General features: G+C 37.8%; 1 protein-coding gene across 1 annotated transcript in view; it reads left to right on the top strand.

Annotated features, from left to right (window-relative positions):
- Window positions 1-2,343: 2,343 nt before the first annotated feature.
- The window catches only part of LOC6647798, a 39,537-nt gene continuing 17,825 nt past the window's right edge, over window positions 2,344-24,055 (top strand). The window contains exons 1-7 of the mRNA XM_023178589.2: window positions 2,344-3,000; window positions 6,603-6,803; window positions 6,875-7,030; window positions 7,098-7,286; window positions 7,360-7,522; window positions 13,319-13,450; window positions 15,406-15,573. Coding sequence (XP_023034357.1) covers window positions 2,376-3,000; window positions 6,603-6,803; window positions 6,875-7,030; window positions 7,098-7,286; window positions 7,360-7,522; window positions 13,319-13,450; window positions 15,406-15,573 — 1,634 coding nt within the window. The 5' untranslated portion in view covers window positions 2,344-2,375. The remainder of the gene's footprint in view (window positions 3,001-6,602; window positions 6,804-6,874; window positions 7,031-7,097; window positions 7,287-7,359; window positions 7,523-13,318; window positions 13,451-15,405; window positions 15,574-24,055) is intronic.

Here is a 24,055-nt window from a genome sequence, read left to right as displayed (position 1 = left end):
TCCAAATGGAATGCAAAAATGTTGGCCAGTATATTTTTTAAGCCCTGAATTCAATGTTTGAGACTTGTATCTTTTCTCTGACTATTGTTCACCAATTTCTTTTTACAACATTAAACTCTCTTGGTTTAAATCAAATAGAGTATTTGATTGTCGTTATAGTTGTTTTTATTGCTTCTTAGAAGATATTTGTTGTTTCTTAAATTTACTTGTTCTAGTTTGTTGTTGTGAAAAATGCTTTTAGTGTGCCAGAACGTTATGTTTATTTTCATATACACTCACTCAAGTATACACACACACACACACATTCCTAAGCTCCCACACATGTTCCTTCGCACTACACTCTGTTGACTTTTCATGCTCGTAAAAAACAATTTAAATGCCTTTTCCTTCGCTCTATACTCGTGCTCTGTTTTCTGTTTATACCATTTTTGCATTCGGTTTCGCTTTTATGTATGTATGTATGTATTTACGTATGAGGAAAATTAGCTCACTTTGTGAGTGGAAAATCGTAGAAATCTAATTGAATTTTCATCGGTATTTTTATGATTAATCGTCATGGGAATATTCTCTAGCTATAGGTTTTTGCACATAAAAAAATATATATATTTTGATTTCGCTTGGGAAGCTTCTTGAATGGCCAACATTTGTTTTCGGCTTTTGTGTTTACACAAATTTGTTATTGTGCCTTTTATGGCCATCCCCAACTACTATACTTATCACCAATTTACCATGGAAAGTCATTCGCCTGAACATAAATACATTTCCAATTGAGTGTCGGAAGTTCATTTCAAATGGAAACGATTTGACAAAGTCCAACGAGAAACGAGAGCACAAAAGGCCAAACTATAAATAAATGTCTTGACTTCATCTATGAAAATGAAATAAAATAAAATTTCTGTGAGTGGAGCTAGGCGAGGCGAAGGGAAAAACCAGACAGTGGAAATATTATTTCAGTTTTCGGAAAAATGAGCAACATAATGAATTGATTGCATGCCAATGCGAAGTGGAATCGGAATGTCATATTGAGTATTGAGTTCACTAGATCCATGACAGTCAAATAATTTGGGAGCATATCTTTGATCACAGTATATTAAATGACAACTGATCAGAGTTCCAATTTGTGTACTTACATAAATGATCAAATTCTTTCTATACTACTGAATGAATATAAATGTTTTGTGCATATTTTAAAGGACTTAAGCAGTAAAATAAATAAAGAAATTATTCTGCAACTTTTATGGTAACTCTTTCCTTACCTATAGCCATCAAAATGGAAAAACGCTCAAGCTAAAAAGGTTAATGTTTGCGAAAGAACGGCCTACAATCTTAGCATAGGAAAAAACTAAGATATTGATCAAAGTCACTGTTTTCCACCGATCGTTCCTATGGGAGCTATATGATATAGTAACCCGATCTTTATCAAATTCAGCACAGTCATTAACAGATATATTAAACTAACAAATGTTTAATTTGAAAACAATCGCGTCAAAAGTAACGAAGTTATTGACAAAAGTCACTGTTTTCGAAAGATCGTTCCTATGGGAGCTATATGATATAGTCACCCGATCTCGATCAAATTTGGCACGGTCGTATATATGTGTAATTAACTCACCAATATTAAATTTTATGACAATAGCTCAGAAAATGACGAAGTTATTAAGAAAAGTCACTGTTCGTGACTTTGTCATTTGTATGGGAGCTATATGATATAGTGATCCGATCCGGCTGAATCCGAGATATACAACGCCTGCAGTATATACATAAGCCTACATGCAAAATTTCAGCTCTGTAGCTCTTACGGTCTAGGAGGAGTTTGCGTTGATCCAGACGGACGGACAGACGGACAGACGGACAGACGGACGGACGGACGGACGGACGGACATGGCTATTTGAACTCGTCTCGTCGTGCTGATCAAGAATATATATACTTTATATGGTCAGAAATGCTTCCTTCTATGCGTTGCACACTTCTGACCAAAATTAATATACCCTTTTTGCAAGGGTATAAAAAAATAGAATGCCCAAAAATAGTTTTTCCCTCAAGAAACTGAAAGAAATGAAATTGTTGTATAAACTTTTCATTTAGTTTTATTTCTATGTCTTTTTTCCGCTTTCAGAAATGGAAAATGTTGCAAGCAGATGACAAGAATTCTGAACAAAGTAAAATACTAAACCATCCTAACTAAATAAATTAAGCAACTAAGCAAGTAACAAGAACTACAAAACATTTAAGGAAAATGTGACTAACATTAAAGTGTAATGTGAAAAGTTGCTCAAGAATAAAATAAAAGTTGAAAAAAAGAATAATCAGTGAATAAAATATACAAAGAAAAGTAAAAAAAAAAAACCTGAGCTACGAACGGTGGAGATTCATCATGAAGTTTCGCTTGGCAGCATTTTGGCTGTTTCTACTGACAATTGGCGACAGTCGCCACCATTTTAGTCATGGCCCAGGGGTCGCTGCAGCGGCCATGCAACAAAAATCAATCAGCCAGCAACAGAGAAACAAAGGAAATGAGCTGGAAAATGCAGTTCAATTGCGTGAAACCTCAAAGCAAATGCAGGTTATTGGAGATATAACAACAACACAACCGGATGCATCATCCATGCTGATGGGCAAATCAATTGCTCAGCAAACTTTTCGACACGCAAAGACCAACACACCGCCGAATTTGGAGCTAAATTTTAAGCAAACTGTGGCCAAATTGTTGAGCAGCGATGAACATGATTCAGAGTTTGATCCAGAAGCGAATGATGATGAGGCTGATGAAGGTACCGCCGCAACCGCAGGCACAGAATCGTTCACCACACACCATCCCGAGCGACGGCATGTTATACCTGATAAGCTGCAATATACCAAGGAGATTCAAATTAAACAGGGTCGCCTCATGGGTATCACACGTCGCTTCCAGGTAACCAGCGGTTTGCGAGAAGTTGATCAGTATTTGGGCTTACCCTATGCAGAGGCACCCACGGCCAATCGTCGTTTTATGCCGCCAGGTAAGTGCAATTAAAAAAAATATAGCAACATTTACCTAAGAAGTGCTAAGCGACTGATACAAAGTATAGCAACTTAATTATCTACTGATAATTATTAGATATTTTATAGGAATCTAAATAAATTGAATTGTTTTGAAGTTAGTAAAAAACGAAATTGATTTTCTGTTCTGTTTTCGAAATAGTTTATTATTCATTCTGATCATATTGAGAATATTCAGAACAGATGCCGAAGAAAATGTTTAAAAAATTATATCCCAGTTAAGTTGTTTTATAGACAACATTGGCTTGGACTGTGTTCCTTTTCAGAAAGTTATATGAGAGCTATAGCAATACAATATTTCGTGTTGGACATGAGTCAAGATCAAGATCATTTATTTAATCTAAATTCTGCTTCAGTGGCAATCTTCTTGCTCCAGTGTCCTCAGTCATTTCACCTAAATGACTTTCTCTTAGCAGTATGAAAACGCACCCTGTATCTGGGATCTCACTCTTGTTGGCTGTCACTGTGAAAAGTGCCTCGAATATGATGGCGAATTGCTACTTTGTGGCAGCAAACAACCCGAAACCACAAAAACCAAAACTAGCCTCAGCCACAAAACGAGTAAGCTGGCTTGCCATCATACCAAAGATAGGTTTCCCTTTTAAACTAAGCATACCAAGCCAACACAGACACACACAGATAGACCCACATATGTATGTATAGACACACCAGAATTGGCACTCAATATGGAAGCCAGCAATTAAAGCTATTATTGTTGGCAACCTGGTCCATAGAAGTCGGTATTAGGCTTTCAGAGTTTGACCCAAAATGTAGACATTAATACTGTTCATTTCAAGTATAATTTGTGATACTTTGCCTAAAATTCTTTCTCTCTCATCCAGTTGGTCTCTCTTGCAGAGAATGTTTTAATGCATATTGCAATGACCCAAAAAAGATTATATATGGGAAGCCATAAAAGATTTTGTATTACTGGGCGGACTGTAAAGTTGCTCGTCCGTTAACATGTTGGCTATAATTGAGTTTTAGCTAAAGGATTCCATTTATTATTTGGCTAAAAAGTTTCCTAAATCGAAAGGGTAAAGGCTGACAAATTTGCCAACTAACTAACCACTTAATAAGCTAAATGTAATTTATTTGCGAATGGGTAGTAGGGACAAGTTATGCATACCATACAATAAATCAAATCGGAACAGCAAACGCCCTAAAATATGCAGCATTTACAATTTGACACATATTGTATTGTGTACAGGGATACAGGCGAAAAAATTCATTTCGCTCGTGTTATAAGGGTCCATAAAAAAAGAAAAGTAGGAAGAAAGAATCAACAACAACCTTGCCAGACAGACAGACAGATAGGACACAAAGCTCATATTGAGGGTGAACAAATATTCGCGATTGCCAGTTGGCAGCTTTATTTGCATTTTGTTATTAATAAATTTTTGCAACAGGCTGAAAATGAAATACCTCATATATATATTTGTCTATGTTTGTGTGTGTGTGTGTAAAGCAACGGGCAAAGGACAAAGAAAAGGACGAAAACACAGCAAAGCAGATAGGCAAAGTAAAACAATTTTTTGGAGTGTTGTCGAAAACTTGGTGTATTTCATTTGTTGGCTTCCCCTACCAAATACACAATCAGAATCTATAGCATACAAACATATATATACAAAGGACATGCATACACGCACGTCTGTATAAGGACACACACACACACACACACACACAAAAACGCGCTCTGTTTGCATATGAGTTTCCTTCCGAACATTACGTATACGCAATGTACGCGTATTTGCATTGGCTTATATTTGCTTGGCAGATTTGAAGGTTTGCTTGTTGCCATCCCATGTACGTTCTATACTTTGTATAGTGAATGCAGCAGAAGCAGTGGCAGCATCGTTGCCAAAGCAAACAACTTCCGTTGACAAATATGCCGTTTGCCTCCAATGTCTCCAATGAAAAACTACAATAGGATGTCGCAGTTGTTGTTGCTTGTTGGTGTTGCTCTAGCTGGTCGTTCGCCACTCAAGTGCTCAATAAACACAACGCGAACTTTATACAAACTGAAAACACAAATCGTCGTGGCAAAACACTTGCGCCTCCGGCCTCGCCACACTTGGTAATTTATTGTCCTTATGCGCGTTGCATAGCAAAATCCGGGCAATGTCTACAGAGAGAGAGAGACATGGCATACAATAAATGGCAAATTGTTGTGAAGCATTTGGCGGCTGCAAAAAGACAATGTTACCCTTAATAAAAAAAAAAAAGTTATACTAAAATTTCACCATCTAATATTAGTAATCTAATGAATGAAATTTCCATTGCATTGTCAAAATTTTGCTCTATAATCTAAATATTATTTCGGATCACTTAATTTGCCAAAGCCTTTGTAACCAACCCCCTCATTAGATGACCAACAAATATTTACATATTCGATTCAAAATTTCCATTCAATATTTGTCAGTTCTGGGAAGACCCAAACCACAAAACCAAACTAAAATCGTAACAATGCGGTGTTTTGGGGGTGTTGTAAGCCAATCCTCGATGATTTGTACTTGTAGTAACCGCATGACAATGGATTTTGAGATGTGCAGCGTGTGTGTGTGTGTGTGTATGTGGTTGTACATTTGGACATCTGCCGTTGTCTGAAGCCAGTAAAATCCAAACCAGAATCAGAACTAACTTGACCAAGAATCGTGGTTGCGATTCGGCAAACAACACTCCGCATATTCAGGCGAGAGAGCCTGGTTTGACGTTAACTGCTAACCGCAGTCAACTTGGCCAGCAATAAGAGCTCACACAGGATGTGCGGGCTGTGTATGCAGGATATGGGTGTGAAATTCAAGTGTGTGTGTGTGTGTGTGTGTGTCGGTGTCTCTGTCTGTGAGTGTGTGTGTATATTTGCTTGTTTACGACACTTTCAAGTGCCCGATGACCGTGTTACATAAATACGAAATTGACTTTTTACCCAAGCGTTTTGAAACCAATCGAACGGCGGAACAGAGGCAGGAGAATCACACACACATACATTCTAAGAGTGGAGAAAAAATGAGAAAGCTAAAGGCAAAAATCCAACACTGAAAACATACTGGAAACACATTTGGCCATGTAGATGATAACTGTCACAGTTTTGTGGACTGTGGATTGCCGGTTTTTTTTTGTAGCTCGAACTTTTCCAATATTTATCAGCATTTGGCTAAGCTTTTTCGAAAATTAATAAATTTTTCAAATATTGGACCATGCACATGAGATAGATTCTTATATATTAAGCATCTATAATGTACATACATACGTATATATTTAGAATTTTAGAACATCGATATAAAATTCAAAATAAATGAGAATGCTTCTTGGAACTCAAATTACATAAGTTAAATCAAATGAAAAACTGCCAAGCGATATGTTAAAGTTTAAAAAAAAAGTAAATTTAGTTTTAAAATTTGTTTTTCAAACACTTTGTTGACCCATTGTGTGTCGCCTTTTTTTCGACAAGTTAAAGTGTTTCCCTTTTTGGTTTATCTGCCTTTATGGCTACTGCTGCCGCTGTCACTGCCGTTGCTATTGCAGTTTTTCATCTCTACCTATTTCTTTTTTTTTTTTACAGGTGCACCATTGCCATGGCAGGGACTGAAGATTGCGCGTCACTTGCCGCCAGTTTGTCCACAAAACCTACCGGATATCTCACCCCAAGCTAGTGGGAGTATGTCACGGGGTCGTTACAGATATTTGAGTCGTCTGATGCCCTACTTGAGAACGGAAAGTGAGGACTGTTTGTATTTGAATCTCTATGTCCCACATGAGGCTGGTGAGTTTTAACTATCTAAAATTGAAATGGAAAGTGTATAGAGCTAAATTAATTGGTGGATTATTCCATAGCCGAACAACTTGCTGCTCCCAAATTACATCCGGTATTGGTTTATTTACATGGCGAATCATTTGAATGGAACAGTGGGAATGCATACGATGGCTCTGTTCTGGCCAGCTATGGAGAGGTCATTGTGGTGACTGTGAATTATCGTTTGGGTGTATTAGGTGAGTCGATCGAACCAAGTTAACCTTTTAACTTTGTTGAAACTGTTTCTGATTGTTGCGATGGCAGGTTTTCTTCGACCCAGCATCGATGCACATAATATTGCCAACTATGCACTGCTCGATCAGATTGCCGCATTGCATTGGATAAAAGAAAACATTGGCTCCTTCGGAGGTGACAGTTCGCGTGTCACTTTAATGGGCCACAGCACTGGAGCGGCTTGTGTCAATTATCTAATGGTATCGCCAGTGGCATCAGGTAACAATTCTAGTTTCAAACCAATTATAACACTGACATAATTCGATGAGAACAAATCCTTTACATCGGCCAGGTTTATTTCATCGCGCCATCCTGATGTCCGGCTCGTCGATGTCCGATTGGGCCGCCAGCAATCAATCGCTGCAATTGACCATGCAAATTGCCCATAACCTAGATTGTCCATTGGGTGACCACATCGATGATGATGCTCTGCTGGAATGTTTGCGTCAGCGTCGGTAAGTGAGTGTGAATGCATTGAATTATTTAGTGGGCGTTTGGGTATGGGTATGGGTAAGGATAATGAAATGAATGTCATGAGCCTGGCATTATAACTGCCATAATTCCCCCCACTAATGCCCTTCAGTTTGTTGCCAGCCATGCATTTTGAGTTAACTTCATTTGAGCAGGCTGCCGAGCGCTGGCCAGTGATTCATTGAGTCCTCCTTTGTGTCCATTGCCTAATGATTCGATAAATTTACGAGGTTTTGTTGGGTCGCCATGGCAATGAGGCGTAAAGCGGCATGGCTCATCCTCTCTTGCTATGCCTCCTTGAGCTCTTAGCGACCCCGACTAATCATGCGTGGTGTCCGTGTCTCCGACCCCTCATTGCCATTTACACTTGGCATGATGAGGAGGGCTAGCATGGGTATTTGCCTGCAGATTAATTGTAATCTCCTGTGTCCTCTCTCGCACATCTTTGCTTGATGAAGGTGCAAAAGACGTGAGAAATGTCCCAAGTTAATTGCTTTTCAATTAATCATTTGACTCAAGTGGCGTGGCGCTTTTGTACAAGTTAGTTTCAGTTACTCTAGCTATCAGTGGAAATATTTTTGCATACCCATTTACCAACGCAAGCACCAAAAATTGCCCTAATAAATTAAATTCTTTTTTTTTTAAATTAATAGATTAAATTTAAAACATATACAGTTCAGACCTAAACTATTTCTTGTTAGAAACTAAATTGAATCATTACTGATTTCCATTGGTATCAAACATTCTACACTTTAAGCCCATTAGGATGCAAAAAATATAGTCCATTTGCATATTTTGCGGGAGTTTGTTACGCGCGTATGTGTGTATGAGTTTATGTTTGTATATGTGAGGAAGTGCACTTCATTTGTATGCACAGAGGAAGGAGCAAAAGAAAACTAAAAAACAATTTGCATACAAAATGAAATAAAAGCGCATAAAACTAAATATGTAAAACTAAATCAACAGCGGCACAATAATAGTAATTATGTTAATTATGCCAAGTACACACACACACACACATACACACACACTTACACTCGTAGACTCATTCCTCTAGATAAACATGCCGATGCAACAGTGTGTCTGTGTGTGTGTTTGGGTACTTAAAAACTTTCCAGTTGCCTGTTACAAATTGACACAGTAACTTGGCAACTGTTGGATGGGTTCTTCGTGTCGCCATTCCAAAAACTCTTCGCTGACAACATTTTCAGTGAAATGAACGAGAAATCCAAGAAGCAAGGCTACTCAGTGGCATAACGAAGAGTAAATGCTCTTTCACATTTCCTATTTCTAATGGTATTTGAAATAAAAAGTCTTTCAAAGTAAAAACTATCAGCAATTTTAAGCATTTTTAAAAGAGGGAACATTTGAATAGAATCTAAAAGTCACTCAATAATTAACAAAAGTATAGACCTGAAATTGAATTAAATTTTTTTGCTTTTAAGAGATGGGACTGTTCTCTAGTTGATATTGGAGATGTGATCAAAATACTTTTATTTATACTACTATTTGTATACGATTTTGTCTCATGGAAATAAACTTTATTGAATGAAGGGCAATGTAATGTGTTAAAGCATGAGAAAAGCTTTAACTAAGGGGCTCAGAGAGTTTCTGTCTCATGTGGCTGCTTAAATAACTGAGCCAACAAATGCAGCATAGAATGTATGAGTGAATGAGTGAGTCAAGGAACGAATGAGTGACTCAGTGAAGAACTCTTGCAGGCTGTTTAAGGCAGTGTGTGCAAGGGCGAGTGTTAAATGAATGCCATGAATTATGTATGAATTACTGAGCAAATGTGCGCATAGTTTTGCCCACAAAAGAAATCCACACACACACACACACACACAGCTAACACAAACAGGTAACAACTACTTTAGCAAACAAGCTAGCCACAACCTCTGTGAATACTGCATGTACATATATATATAAAGAGAGAGAAAGCTTGCACACAAACATACAAGCGCACGCACACACTCACACATGAAATTTCCTTTTGGCCTGAATGGTGGTCTCTTTTGTCTTTTGAGCTTAAACAGTTTAAATATTTAATATCCTCTCTTCTCTTTCTCCTCCCCAAATACGCTCTGTACATGGGCTCTGTGTGTGTGTGTGTGTGTGTGTGTATAAGCGTGTGTGAGTTTGTTACTATTTCTTGTTAATTTATTCAAATTATTTATCCATTTGCCTTTGCCTAATGTGTTTGCCCTAGAAAAATAACAAACTTTTGTGATCTTTATTTGCCTCTTGTATGCACGTCGAAGGTTACCGACAAATATTTACTTTAATTATTGACATTTTTCCTCTGCCATTTTCCGTTTGTCCATTTAGGCATTCAAGTGTGTGCATACATACATTTATTTGTATGTATTTAAATTTATACCATTGTGTTTATTTATTTATTGAAAGTGTATTGTATTTTGATTTCGGGCAAATATTTAGTTTACTTGATTGCCAAGTGCAAGTTTTTGCATAATTTATGGAAATTACAAATAAAATTCTTAAATACACATTTCTTGGTAATTTAATAAAGACAATGCCAGATAATTAATAATAATACTTAAGCTGATCATTTTTTTGTTTTTGCTCGCAAAACCTATTATCTGTAAAATCCTAAACAGAATGAAGAGATTTGCCAAACAATGTAATGTAATCTGCTTACAAGAATAACGAAGACGGAATGCATATCAAGTATACGCCCGAGTTGTCTTAAGGCAAAGGCTTTGTTTGCCATTGCATTCTACATGAAGTTGCAGTTGAATTAACAACCAAAAAGAAAAACTAACGGAAGAAAACAGCGAAAGCATATTAAAAATTCATTAAATAGAAAGGCTGAAGATGGTTGAAATAAGGCCAACAGAACTAAAGAAGGATAAATGTTTGCCAGGACTCAACTGTATACAGAGATACAAACTTGTACATAGACTACTACTAGTTCAAGTAGCTATAACATGCAAGCCATAAGGATATCATCAATCTTCGTTCCTGCCACACACATACACACACACACACACACACACACACATTACAGACCCTGACAAATTGTGCATTCTGCATGTGTGTGTGGTGTGTGTTTGTTGTGTTTGCCTGCCACATACATACATATATAGTTAAGTTATATGGCAGCAATCTAGCTCACATATTGTATACCTAACGAGTTAATCGCAGTTGCAGCTCAACTTGTGACAGTTTTCCACGAGCCAGCGAGCTAATAAGACACAACAAAACTCTTCTACCATATGAAAATCATAAATCACCAGCTATCCTATATCCTTGTCTATACTCATCCCAACTCAGCCAACTCAACGTTTGGACGACAAGTTTTCTTCTCTGACTTACAACTTTCTCCACGCTCGTTTCTCCTTCACTGGCTGGCTGTCTGGCTGACTGGTTGAAAGCAAAACAAAAGCCAGAAAGTAGCTCGACCCTAGGTGGCTGAAGGATATTGTTGGAGACGTTGTTATAAAGAGAATATCGGAAGGGTGTGCCGGTACGGACAGAGCGGGTATAATAAACTTTTGGCCGTGTGTCGATTGCCAGGACCATAGCGACAATCTGACCACAAGAATTGGAACATGTGTGCTAGGGAAGCTTCTGCAATTGACAATCCTTGTGTTGGCTTGTGGTTGATGGAGTCTTAAAGTGCTGTGGCTGCTAGCGTGGCTTGGGCTTGGGTTGGGTTTTTTAAGAGTGTGGAATTTTGTTGTTATCGATTGAAATGCATTTGCTATGCAGCTTAAGTGGATTACGATAATATCCTTCTAAATGGGGATTTTCACAAGGTGTTGAGTGAATTAATACACAGACACACACTTACACAAACACACATACACATATACATACATATTGAATGGTGTGAAGCCATTCAATATGTAAGGAATCTGAAATATGTTTAGGTTTTGCTTGTCAATAATGAAATATTACGTGAGAGACAGCAAGCGAGAGAGAGAGAGAGCTTCCTCTCTGTCCCTGTGTCCCTTCTTACATAAAATGCCATTGGTTAAAGGCTAAATTCAGTTTTAACTCTATTCACCATTCAGGTTTGTCTGCATTCTCTAGATAAAAACTTTCCCAATTCAAATTTTCTTTCCTGTGCAATTTTTCTCGTTTTTCTTCTCTCTTTTATTTATTTTGGTTATATTTTTTTTTTTATTCTTTCTTAATTTGTGCCAATTTCTGTGCATTCGACACTTCAGTTGAAGCCATTTTCGGTATTGGAGGATTTTTATGCAAACTATGCCAGAAATTGCACCCAACACAACCATTTGCCATTGCAATTTTTGTATCAGTATGAACGAGGAGTGGCGAAGCGTGGGGGGAGAGAGAGATCCGGTTGGCTCGTTTGGAAGGCAGTAAAAAGAGCTATATAGCACAAATATATTCCATACACAGTATTCAGTTCTCGGTGTTTGGGGTTCAAATTGAAATGCTTGTTCGAGGCAACATCCACAACAACCACACCCAATAACCTAGACCCAGACCAATCGGAGAAGCAAGAAGCGCAAGGTTCACCAACTTACTTATATCTCGTGTTGATTGTATTTCATACAAAAGTACAAATTTTTTATCTCATGATGGCGGTAAAGCGGTAGGTGAATGTTTGAACTATGCTTATTTGTTTGCATTGGCTTCATGCAAAAATATATGGAATACGACTTCACTAGCACAGCACAGAACAGGTAGGAACCCAGTCAGTTGTATGTACATACATATACGAAAATTGTTCGATTTAAATACTGTTGTCTTGTGGTTCCCTTTATGCGTATCAAAAATGAAACAAATACATACTGTGTCTCTGGCTACAGGCGAGAGTTATTCGTTACACTTGTACGGTTGATTTCCCATTTTTTCTTTTTGATTTTACGTTTATGGAATTTTAATTGCTTTTCGTAACGATTTTCTCTGATAAGAATGTGTAAAATGACAATGCAATCAACTGTGTTTGTTTATTGTTAAAGAAATCGTAGTTGGGCTTATGGTAGAAACATAAATGTTAATCACAATAGAGATAGAACTAACATGAATTTTGATTAGAACATCAACGATAGTTTCTTAAGAATTTTTTAACGATTGGAACTGAAAAGTATGTTCAGAAGGTATACGGAATTATATTTCTAAATATCTTGTTGTTGGTACCAACAAGATTGACTTTTCCCTCTCTTATTCAATTCTTGGCAAATAGCTTGATTTTAAATAGCTTATAAATATTCAATAAATAAGAAACTTATCAATCCTTTAAGAAATTGCATTTAGAGTTCTCCATAAAATCCTAAAGAAACATTTCTAAAATGAATATCAAGAGAACATTGAATCTTCAACCTTGTGAAGGTCGATTTCACATCTTATACATATAATGAACAAGTTTTTATGGTTATTAATTTCAAAAAGAAGAGAAGCAGTAGAGTAAAGATAAAATAAAAAAAAAAAACATCTGTTAACGTGAGTAATTCATCCTTTATAAGTGCTAAGGCCCGTCCCCATATGTGTATCTGGTTTCTTGTATCTTTATGTGGGGCACGTGCACAGCTCTCGGCTCAGAAGTCCAGCAACAAATCACACATAAAATTTATTAGAAATTTCAAATCAAAGTGAAAAGTTGCCGCTGTCAGTTAGAAGAGCTACGAGAGCTCCATTACAACAGCTCTTCAACTTCACCGTATTCTTGGGATACATTCATTTAAGTTATATGACCTTTTTTACGCTTGTTTTTTGTACGTTGTATATATTTTTGTTGCCTTCACATCCTTCTGATGCCTTCAATGCCTTTCTATTACTCTTTACAGCTACCAGGATATCTTGCACATACCAACAACTCTGCCACAATTTTCAACATCATTGGGTCCAATTGTCGATGGACATGTAATACCAAATCAACCGTACAAGGTCATGGGCCAATATGCGGAACATTTCAGCCGGTTTGTTAAGCAATTGCTGCCCATTTAATACCATTGCCATTTGCTTTTGATATTTGCTTTTTGCCCAGCTGCCATTCCTTCTTCCTATTCTTTTCCCCTTCTTTTTTTTTGTTGATGCTTTTTTTTTTCTTTAGGATCTGCCAAACATTCCTCTTTGGCGTAGACACAGGACGATTTGCTGGACTATTTATTGTGCTTTAGTTGATTAGACGTCTGGTATTTTGGGTCTAAAAAGGGGATGGGCAGGAAAGGTGGAGCGTGTGTGTGTTATGGTCGTTGTTTGCCGCCCTCCAGGTACCATCAAATCATTTGTGAAATCATACTTTAGTATGACTTCAACGCCATTTAACACGCCATTCAGCGTGAGCACCGGCTTAGTTATCGTCAAGCAAATTACATTTCGAATGTCACCTGTTGGACCCGATGGCTCGAAAACATTCCGCAAATTGGTTGGAGCGGGAGAAGCAGGTTAAATAGGTTCAACTGCGGTCACATTGAAGGTCATGCCAAAAGGTGCCAAATTGTGAAAATAACATGGGAAATAACTGAATGCGGGAGTGCAATAAATTATTTGGGTACCCTCGAATGGTTACGCTTGGGTGAAAACCATTTGAAATTATGACAGAAAATAAAAAAAAAAAATACATATTATGCATATATGTGAATGACCAGATATTTCAATATGGCCAACCCTTTTCGTGAGACAATTTCGCATCGAGCGAGAGAAAGAGAATTATTGATTCAGAGAAGAAAATGCGTCACAGGCAAATACAATTTCGGCATCTAATAAATAAAAAGAAACCATCAATCAATCATTGAATGAATCAATATATCCACTGGGCAACAAGTATGAAAAGGAAACCTTTTCTACTCAACGAAAACAACCATCAAGGCTAAGGATCACGTAGCCACAGTTGCCATTCAGAGTCAACATAACACGGTATAATCTAATAAAATGCGTGATTAATTTGATTTTAATTGTTATCCTTTTGGCAAGCAAGCTAAACGTGTTATGCAGCCGGTAAAGATGGGGTGTGTGGGGTATGAGGCCAAAATAGAATAATAGCTGACAGGAAGAGCCATTAATTACGGCAAACAGACAGTGTGGGTGGGGAGGGGTGGCTGGAGATGGGCGGAAACAAAAGGGGAGAAGTAGCCATCACCGCAGCTACCGTAATATAAAACTCGATAAACCAAATGAAAGCACGTTTCACACGATTGAAGTTGTTGCTCCAGGCTCGTGATGGGAGAGGGGAGAGGGCATACAATATATATATGTAGCTGTATTAATAGATCGAGTTTCGTTTTTAATCACTTTCATCAAACGCCAGGCAAGCCATAGATTAAAGTGAACTGTAGCAAACTCTTTGGTGGGAATCTATACCCAAAGGCATGTCTTCTTAGAAGTTAAACAAGTTTGCATTTCTATCGACCGGTTAGAGTTCAGGTTAGAGAATCTATATAAAACTTTTAATGCGCACGGCATGGGCTAAGGTCGCGCAACAGGACACGAACTCTATGGACAGCGCATAAGATGGACCACCTCTTTTAGTCAACTTGGGCTGGGTTGGCTTTTTCACTTTTAATAGTTGGACGGACAGTTGGGCCATTTATCAGGCGGCGTAACAAGTTATGCCACAAGAAAAACTCTAGTTTTATATTTTAGTGCTTTTCATAAGGGCTTCTGTCCACCGAAGGAACCAGCAACAGCTTGAAGTATGTATGTATGCCGCCAGTTTAAAGTTTCAACTGTAAATTGCTTCAACTTGTTGGAACTTTTAGTTTTTTCCACACAAATAGCCTTTGTCCAGGGGTCCTCTCTAACGCTCTATATTTGCTTTCCGCTTTCTCCTTACCCTCGTTATATAATTGGCTCTTTCCCTCTTTGTCATATATCTGTATCTAAGGTTCATATCCTCTCTTTTTTGCATTCTTTTTTCTTCTATTCCAAACAGTTATGATTTATTATTCGGCATCACGGAGTCTGAATCCTATCATACATTGGCCGCATTAGCACTCGAGGAAGGATTACGTGAAAATGAACGCGATAATTTATTACGTTTCTATATGCAGAGTCGCTTTGATGTACGCCCCGATTTGGCATTGGCTGCCACACTAAAGAAGTAAGTGAAATTTATGTTCTCCTTTATGATGGCGCTGTGAATGGAAAGTCTAATGCTGTCCACAGTCCTCTCCATTGCGATCGGGGATGGGTATAGGCAGAGAATTATACTCGTAACTCGTAACTTGGTTGCATTTAACACTCTCCAATTCGCATGCATCTATGTATGTAACATCTATACATGTAGACAGATGGATGGATGGATGAATGAATGAATAGATGGATGGATGGATGGTTGGCTATATGTATGTATGTTCGTAAGTACATAACCATATCGTTCATCTCAATTAGAATTGTTTATGTGCGGCAATTTGTTTGCTAAGTGCCGCGGATTAGCGACGCCGCCGACGACTCCCTCAAACTGCTTTCGGTCCGTGTTTGTCCCGATGTGGGCCTGGTTCTGGGCAATTTGAATTGGCGTTGACGTCACCAAAACGATTTGCTACTCAAATTGAAATTTATTCATGTTATAAATAGTCATGCAAAGCAAGCTTTAAAAGCAACCCAAAAATAAAGGACGATAAGGTCTAAGGGCTTTTCGAACGACAAGGAATTACAGAAATAGTGTCAAGAGGCTTTCGATGCAATTAAATAATATGAAATAGTTAAAATTTATGGCATTATAAGTGTAATCTAACTAGGCTAAAGTTCTTGTTTAAGTTATCAATGAAATGCACATAAAATTGCATTTTAAAAAACGGAAAAAACTAAAATATTTATCATTTATCATTAAACTAAATGTGCACAGGACCTTCTAGGAGTGGGATCGGCGTTTTTTCGTTCTTCAAACAAAAATACATGATCCGTACAAAATTTATAAGTAGATTTTTGCACTAATTACCAAATGAAAACAGTATGTCTAAAGACTTTATATACATATATCTTCCTAAAATAGACAGTTCAAGTCCATGAGAAGTCGCATATATTAGAAATTATTGTGTACCTATTTTGAAACTCCCATAAATAATAGTAAATGACTACCAAATGGCTAAAAACCCTAGCCGAAAACTAGTTACTTATTTCTGCAACTAGCTGAGAACCATTCACTGACATTCCCCCGAGTCCAAGGGCCCAGATCGGCTACAAGTTTGAGTAATATATAAACAACAACAACAACGGCAGCAAACACACATAGAAATACAAACAGAATCTCCCCTCTCCGCCTCATTCATTATTCCGTTCATTTCATTTCATTTCATTTCAGCAAAACAATGCCAGTGACTATCTCATTTTCAGCAGTTGCTGAAGCAAACAGGCAAAGTAAATTTAAGTCTGTTGCTGTTGCCGTTGCTGCTGCTCTGCTGCTTCTCACATGGAAGTTTTGTGTGCAATAAATAAATTGCACAATGCACAGGCATTGTCCGTCCGTGCCAAAGCCACGGACGCCCCACTGTACCCACAAACTTCCTAACTCTCTTTTTGTCCAACACATCCAATGTCAACGTTTCTTTTTTCCGTAAGGAATTCTCTAGCCGTGTGTTATTTGTGTGAGTGTGTGTGTGTGTGTGTTTGTGTGCCAGGACAAGAGAATTGCATTCCGAACATGGCATAAGAGATGGAGATGCAGGATACGAAGGACCCAGGCACACATACTATAAAGTTATTTTGCACAAAAGAGCGCAATTGTTTCTAAAGATGCACGGCAAGGATTATAAACGGAATGTCCGAGCAAAAGTGCAGCATTCAAGCAATGCAGAAAGAGAAAAAAAAGAAGCCTCTTAAATTACGAATTGTGTATACACTGCAAGCAAACAGCTACAGTAAAGATATCGTGAGATTGATTCCCATTTTTATTTTACTCAACTTTTCATAGTCTTCAAATTTTAGTTGGCTATATAAATTTTTCTATGTTTCTAAAGTAATTATTATGTTGGGGGAATTGGGGAACTTTATGAAATTCTATTAAAAACTTCAAACACCTCGCGCTAAAAACAACAAAACAAGTGACATAAAATGAGATAGAAAAAAATACGTATCTAAGCTGCAGGCGACCCAAGTTCCCTGCAGCGGATAACAGCAATAACACCCGCAACAACAGCACAACTAAAAAAAGAAAAAAACAAAAAAGGATAAGAAAAAAGGATAACACAAACAAACAAACAAACAAACTGGCAAACAAACTGACAAACAAACGATTGAAAAGGAAGTTCACACAATCAACAACAGATGCGCTTTTTCACACACGAGAATAACTGAACATGAAAACTCTCCAGGGAAATTGTTTTGTATGACGTTTGTTGGCCCTCAGTTGAGGCTTTGCTTGCAGCACCAGAAATGCCCTCGCATTTCTATAGTATAACCGGCGATCCCTCAACATCTGCCACTGATGTTGCTGCATCCCAATCCCCATGGCAATGCTTTGTTGTCCGTCATTGAATTAAATGGCAGTTCAAAAAAAAAAAAAAAAACGAAAGAAAATCCGGTCAAACTCACACACACTCTCACATATTTTGTTATTCGGTATCCATTTGCCCCACTCCCAATTTGACGAACTGACTAAAAAGTCTCGGACAGAACCAAGTCTAGAGGATTGAATTTCATTCAGTTGGAAAGAACTTGCACTTGTCAAGCTATTACCCACACGAAAGTCCCACGAGAAAGTTCAATTGTAGTCGGCTTTGATAAATGTTTTGTGGTAAAAATCCTCAATTGAGTTATTATTTGGAATAGAAAAACCAGTTGAAAATAATTATAGATTTGATCCACAGTGTGAGACAATAAACAAAACTCATTAAGACGTTGTTAATCAAAGTCTAAGTATTTAAATTAAATACTTAACGGAATCCAAATAGTTTAAAGGAAAAGCTAAGCAACGTTCTTATATTAGAAGAATAAGTGGATACGAATCTTTTGATAGTTCACACTCATATCTCAAACTGTAGATTACTTTTTAAATACTGATGTGATGTTGTGGTTGCATAACGTTTACAATTTCCGCTTATTACACTGGATTTCTAGCATTGATTGCACTTGTTAAGCCGCTTAAAGAAATTTCTTAGGAGCATCCTGTGGCTAGTTGCAAACACACAATGAAAATTGCTCATGGCAAGTTTCCTTCCATCCACCTTAAAAGGCATTGAAACTTGAAGTGTTGGCGCCGTGGCTGTTGTTGCTGCTGTGGTAATCCTTTCTGCCCAGTGAGCCAATGTGGCCTGAAGTGAATACGAACATACTTATGTATACATATATATATATATATTTATATGTATATATATACATACAAGATACGGATACCAGCACTAAATAATTGCCTTTTACTTGCCAGCTTCCTCAACGCTCACCACATTGGGTTATTCGTCCTTCTCCTGCCGACTTTTCTAGTGTATAGACAATTTCGTTGTGGCCATAAATCTCAGTTGGCAGGGCAAATGTGTGTCAGCTTTACGTTTAAAAAGAAGACAGAATGCTACGGTAATGCCAAAATGGCCAATTTCATGGCTAGTGTAAATCAAACACACCTGCAATTAGACGCTGGACAACGCAAGCGACATGCTAAGCCAAGTCCAAGTCTCCATTTAGTTCAACCAGCAGTCCGCCCAGCCCAAACTTGGAAATTTGGGTCTTCGTCATTGGAAAAACAATTTTAGGCAATTTACCTGCAAATCATTAACATGCACAACTGGGCGTTGGCCTGCCACCCTAAACATGCTAGTCTTTTGTCTAAACGGTCAGTTTGGTGTTTGTGCAATTTTTGATGTTACTAGTGTTTGTTTGCCCATAAAGGGCCACCTGACTGCCACGCCCACAACAGGCCACATAGAGAGCTATGTATCTGTAACTGTTTTCGGTGAACCATTAAATGCAGCCCCCCAAGTCCAGCCAGAGCACGTTTCGAGCATGCTAAAAAGGGGTCGCAAATGGGTCTCAACACTCACTCTTCTCCTCCGCCTACTCCCCGTCTTTACGATATTCCGCTTCTAATCCTCCTTCTCCATTTCCTCCTTCTACCTCATATCCTCTTGCCAGAGTTGTTAGTCGCCTGCCATAAAGCAAAAGTGTTGAAAGTGGCGCAGTGCCTAAAAAGTTAAAATGTTCCTCTTAAAAAAACTTGCGACAAAGCAGCAGATAAAATGCCAAACTATGCTGGATGACACAAAAAAATAAAAAATGTAAAAAGGAATGGCATGAAGGCAAAGGAGTAACGCATTCAAGGGTCCTTGAGCCCAACTGAAACTCGGGAAAAAAAATTGTGCAGGCATATAGCTTTTGAGCTTTAAGTAGGCGTCCGGCAACTTATGGCAAATTATGCGAGAAACGAAAAAGTTTCACATAAAGCAAATAGATCTTGACGGGCGGTTATGTAATAAATATTTATAAGTAATCTGATTACGTTTCATGTGGCGCAAAATAATTACCAATTAAAGCAATATTTATCATAGTACGATGGTAAATTTATTTACTTTAAGCTCATTCAACTTTTAGTTAACTTATGCTGAGTGAAAAATTTTGCAGAAAATTCAAACAAATAAAGAAATTGTGGTGAGTTACTAACTAGGATTGGGTAGTTAGTCATTACTAAAATAAATATAAGCAACATTAAAGCTAGAATGGTAATATGAGAGAATAAATAGAACATGCCAACGAAAAATATACTTAAATAGCTTAAATCCATGGACTCAAGATGACTTTTTTTTTTAATTGTTTGCTGACCTTTATCAGAGTTTAAACGCCCATTTGATTACCAGCCAACCATGAGAAAGCTGGGCGACAGACAGCAACAGCATTGAGAGTGGTGCGACCCGACTCAAAGTGTCGTTGACAGGTTTATATTGTCATTTTAATTTTCAGTAATTTATAAACCGCAAATGCGGAGAGCGAACGCGCTCTTTAATTACCCTGGCTGGTCACAGACGATGTTTTGCTTTAAAACCCCAAAGCGAATCCGCAGCAGACACATAGATAACAAGTTAAGGACGAGACGCGGGACAGCAGGATATAAACAAAGCAGAGCAGAGGGGGAGGTCGACACAGAGTCAGGGGTCAACAACAGCAACAATGAGGAGTATAAATGCCACAGGCTTTTGGCCAAACAGACGTTTAATAGCATAAACTTATTTATTATAATATTATTTATAAAAAAATATGCAAAACAATGTTTGGGTCACGCGTTCGCCTGAGGTTCAGTCTCATCGCTTGTTCCTTGGGGTTATTGCGACAGACGGCGCTTGCTGGGACTACAACTGAATACAGAGACGGGGTTTGGCTTTAATTTATAGTCCTTGGGCCAGGGACAGGAAGTTGCATACATTATGAGTACCCAGAGCTGGCTTGGGGCCACAGAGCGAATGATGATGCTTATGCTCATCCTGATGCTGTTGCTGTTCCTGCTTGTGGTGGCCGTGATGACGACGATGATGATGATGATGATGAGAGGGGCACGGCAGCTTTTTGGTCCTTTCATGGGGGCGTGGCTGATATAAAAGCCATAAACTTTTAAACGGAACAACGTCTGCTGTTGTGCCGGCTGCCTGGATAGTTGTTGCTGCCTTTGCTACGTTTTCTGGGCTTTAATGCCCTGACTAAATATGCATTTCACTCTTGCATGGACAAGTCTCTGTACTCTCTCTCTCTCTTTCTCTCTATCTGAGGTCAGAGGGCTGATTGCTAAAAATCTAAAAGTTTTGTCATAAGTCTCTAAATATGCAATATTTTTGCTACTGTCGAAACTTCCCTCGCAACAGAAGCAGCAGCAGCAGCTACTACTACATTGTGGGCGTTATGCTCCCTTGTGACTGAATGCTGTGGCAACTGCTGTTGCTGCGTTTCTATATAGTACCAGATTCCTGGTCTATAGTGGATCCTGCATCTCTCTCTCTGTGTGTGTGTGTGTGTTTCATAAAGTTTTTCGGCTGTTTGGAACGTGTTGTTTGCGCGCTGAAACATCATAAATTACATGCGTGCCTTTGCCACACACGCCTCTTGTGTGTACGCGCTGAAAACTCAAATTCAAACTCAATCTGGTTTGCTTTATACAATTCCCACTACGGCCAGAGGCCCCACCAGCCGCCTCTCCACTTCACACTCTTCATGTCTTCAACACTAGTGCAATTGCTTTTTTGTTTTCATTCTTATACTTATTTTATTCTGTTAAATATTTGTTTATTTATTTGTTTGTTTGCTTCTTAAATATGCCAAGTTGCAATATTTAAATGTTCTATTTTCATTCATAAACTGCCAGCTTATTGGAGTGCTAGAGCATTAGCATTTCGATTTTTCTTTGCCATTTGTTGTCTCTGTGGCTTAGTCTAAGATTTTATAAATAAAAGTGTCTATGAAATTAATTCGGTTTGGGGGGCCAAAACTGATTTGCAAAGCTAAAATTTCAAATATCAAAATAAAAACAGTCAAATTAAAGACAGTCACTTAAACTAAAATCATTTAATATCAAATTCTGTTAAATGTATTGGATTTCAAATATTTAATTTTGGCAAATGAAATTTATCATAGCATACTTTTTTGGTATATCATTGCAAATTGCTTTAAAAAACAAAACACTGTGTAGTCTTGGGTCAGTTCTTAAGCAGCCTTTAGTGAAAATATTTAATTTTCATTTATAGACATTATTTTTTATCATACATAACTATTTTATTAGGTACCTCAATCGTTTGCAATTTCCATGTTGCTTAGTGTGTTCCCATGGTTGTGTAATAAAATGTTGCTCATTGCATTGTGAAAGGGGCATAAATATGCGCATCCTTGTTGTCCGATTTCCCCTCCTTTTAGCCTTAGTCATACTATTTCATATATGTGCATATTCCCTCAACTATTGCTCTGAACATGTTCCCTGAGCGCTTTGTACAGAGTTATTCATAATCGTTTGTTAGTAGCGGGGAGAGTGACTGGAGGGTTTGGGTGGAGGAGGGAGACGGGGATTTGAGCCTCTTGTTGTTACTGTGGCAGTTGCAAGTGTTGTTGCCGTTTGGCATATGTACATACATATGTTTACAACAACAACACACAAAGCGGCCACAGCATGCGGCGAAGCAATTTCGGGTAAACGGTTTACGTTTTGGGGATTGTCATGGCGTATACGCAATATATTACCATTATGTTTGTTGACCAAAATGTGTGTGGTAAGGACATGCATAAATAATTTAAATATCCATAACAATTCATAAAAGTGTTTAAAGTGACAAATTAAATATAGTTTTAGTTGATTTGATTTGTGCGGACTCTCATTAGCGTAATTATACGATGAAGTGGCCAGTCAAGTTAGGCAACAGCTCGTGTCCTTTTTATTTTTATAGCTTCAAGAGCCAAACACATCTATGTATATGGCATGTGCATATCTGGCAGTCAGTCATGCGAGGCTCATGTGTATGTGTGTGTGTGTAGGTCGAGTGGGGTCTATGAACCTAGACTGAACCGGTACTCGGTGACACACCAACCATTTCCCCCCTCGCGTTTCCCCTAATACATATATAGACATTTACATTAACGCCTGCGAGAGATACAATTCACTATGCCTGGCCGAGATACAGATACGTTATTCAGACATTTGTGCAAATGTTTGAAGATGATGATGCTTATACTTATGCATGTGTGTGTAAGGGTTCCATGAAACGATTAAATGGATTTCGTTTTGGGTTCATTTTATTTTCTGGTTAACTTTGATTTCTATCGCAAAAACACCCAAAAATTTCGAAATGCTTTTGGTATGCTAATGAAGTCAGCCTTAGAATTTGCCTTCAAGGGGTCAACATAATTTTGGATCATAAAATTTGCGGCAATCAGATGATGATGCCATTTAAAATGGAAATTAACTGAACAGTAAAAGTAATCCACACCATAATGTCCGTTTTGTCTTATAAGTTTTACTTTCCTCACTTAATGGTTAATAGAAGTAAATTGTAATTTATTCAGTGACTGTTTTTCTTTTAACGTTTGTATAAACTTAATTGATATTGCACAAGCACATATTCTTGTTTAACACAATTCAAAGGCAAATTGCATTTCATTTGAAAATACTTCATTAGCAAAAACTCCTCTCAACAAATTCATTACAAGTCGAGACTCGATTTCGACTGTCAAATCCAAAGGAGAATGTAGGGCACTGCCACTAGAAAGTGCTGCAGTCAAATGTCTGTGTAAAACCCAAACCCAAACACACACACGCACACGCACACACTTGGTGTCAGGAAAAGACACAAGGGACGAAAGTGTCTGCCTGAGTGCGGAAATATTTAAAGTGTCACACACGCTCTTCGGAAATTAAATGTGAGTGTTGCTTATGTTTGGGTGAATGGATAATGGGTATGGGGTTACGGTTTGAGTATTTCACATATATACTATATACACTAGACAACATAATTTATTCCACTTTTAAACGGTTGAACGAAATTTTAATGAAAAATACAATATAAACACGTTTAATTATAAATAATTATTCAAATAATTAATATATACTTTACATTTCGATGGAAAACTTTATTAACGCTAAATGTTTTCTTTTCCCATCAAGACCAACAATATTTTATTACTAC

The sequence above is a fragment of the Drosophila willistoni genome, chromosome 3R (genome assembly GCF_018902025.1).
Source record: "Drosophila willistoni isolate 14030-0811.24 chromosome 3R, UCI_dwil_1.1, whole genome shotgun sequence".
In the NCBI taxonomy this organism is placed as follows: Eukaryota; Metazoa; Arthropoda; class Insecta; order Diptera; family Drosophilidae; genus Drosophila; species Drosophila willistoni.
Note: the sequence above shows the minus strand (reverse complement) of the source record. Positions and strands in the feature narration are given on the sequence as shown.